Source organism: Nanorana parkeri, unplaced genomic scaffold (genome assembly GCF_000935625.1).
Source record: "Nanorana parkeri isolate BGI_ZX_2015 unplaced genomic scaffold, ASM93562v1 scaffold2751, whole genome shotgun sequence".
NCBI lineage: Eukaryota > Metazoa > Chordata > Amphibia > Anura > Dicroglossidae > Nanorana > Nanorana parkeri.
Window position 1 is genome coordinate 107,217 of NW_017309019.1, and position 907 is coordinate 108,123.

The window sequence follows — 907 nt, forward strand, 5'->3', positions numbered from 1 at the left end:
CGCCGCAGCCGCATCACCTCGGCGTATGAGGGGCGCAGGCAGCCAGGGCAAGGGTAGACACCGGCCATGCACTGTGCCCCTGTCTCTTATGCTCAGCCAGTTCTGTCCCTTTTAAATGATCGGGCGGCTGCATGTGACACCAGAAATGACGCTCATACCATGTGACACCAGAAATGACGTTTATTGGGGAACGATTGTTTTATATTCGCTGATTGATCATCGCGTCCGATCAGGAATCGGTTATTGATCGATCAGATGAGACCGATGTGAGGAACTTGTGTACAACGTCGCCTCTCCGCACCCGCCTGAGGGCCAGACTGACCGGTTCCTCCACACCGACTGCGCCCCTCCCCCTCCCACCGCCGAACGCACATCCTCGCTGAGGTTGGATTGAAATCCGGTTTTGCTTTGTGCTGATTTCCTTGCGAATACGTCATTGTGGACGGATGACGGGACGCATGATAAGCACGCTGCAGAAGGTACGACGCACACACACGTCGCGGATGCCAAAAGTGCATGACATGCCGGCTCAGAGAGGACAGTCCTGTAAAATCTGTTCACAAATGTCTGACACAGATCAGCCCCCTGCCTGCAGCCTCTCACCTTGTGACTGGATACAAAGTTACTGTGTTGCAGACTGATCACTGGGGGGAGGGGAGACTGCTGCAGGCAGGAGGAAGCATTTCCTCAGTCCCCCCCCCCCCCCCCCTAGTAGTAGCAGCATCACGTGTGCCCCCTCCTGTCAGCACATTCCCCGCGTTAGACTGACAGCACAGTGTAGAGAAGTAGATGGTGAGTGACTGGCAGCAGTGACCCCCCCCTGTTCTGCTATAAAGCGGGTGTACAGGAAGCTGATATAACGATAGACGGAGGTTCTTATACATGCTGTGTGTATATATATATATAT

At 54.4% G+C, this 907-nt stretch overlaps 1 protein-coding gene across 1 annotated transcript in view; it reads right to left on the minus strand.

Moving 5' to 3' along the window:
* LOC108802254 (DNA-directed RNA polymerase II subunit RPB1-like) overlaps positions 1-437 on the minus strand; it is a 2,609-nt gene extending 2,172 nt beyond the window's left edge. Inside the window, exon 1 of the mRNA XM_018574121.1 lies at positions 323-437. Coding sequence (XP_018429623.1) covers positions 323-437 — 115 coding nt within the window. The remainder of the gene's footprint in view (positions 1-322) is intronic.
* Between the last annotated feature and the right edge of the window lie 470 nt (positions 438-907).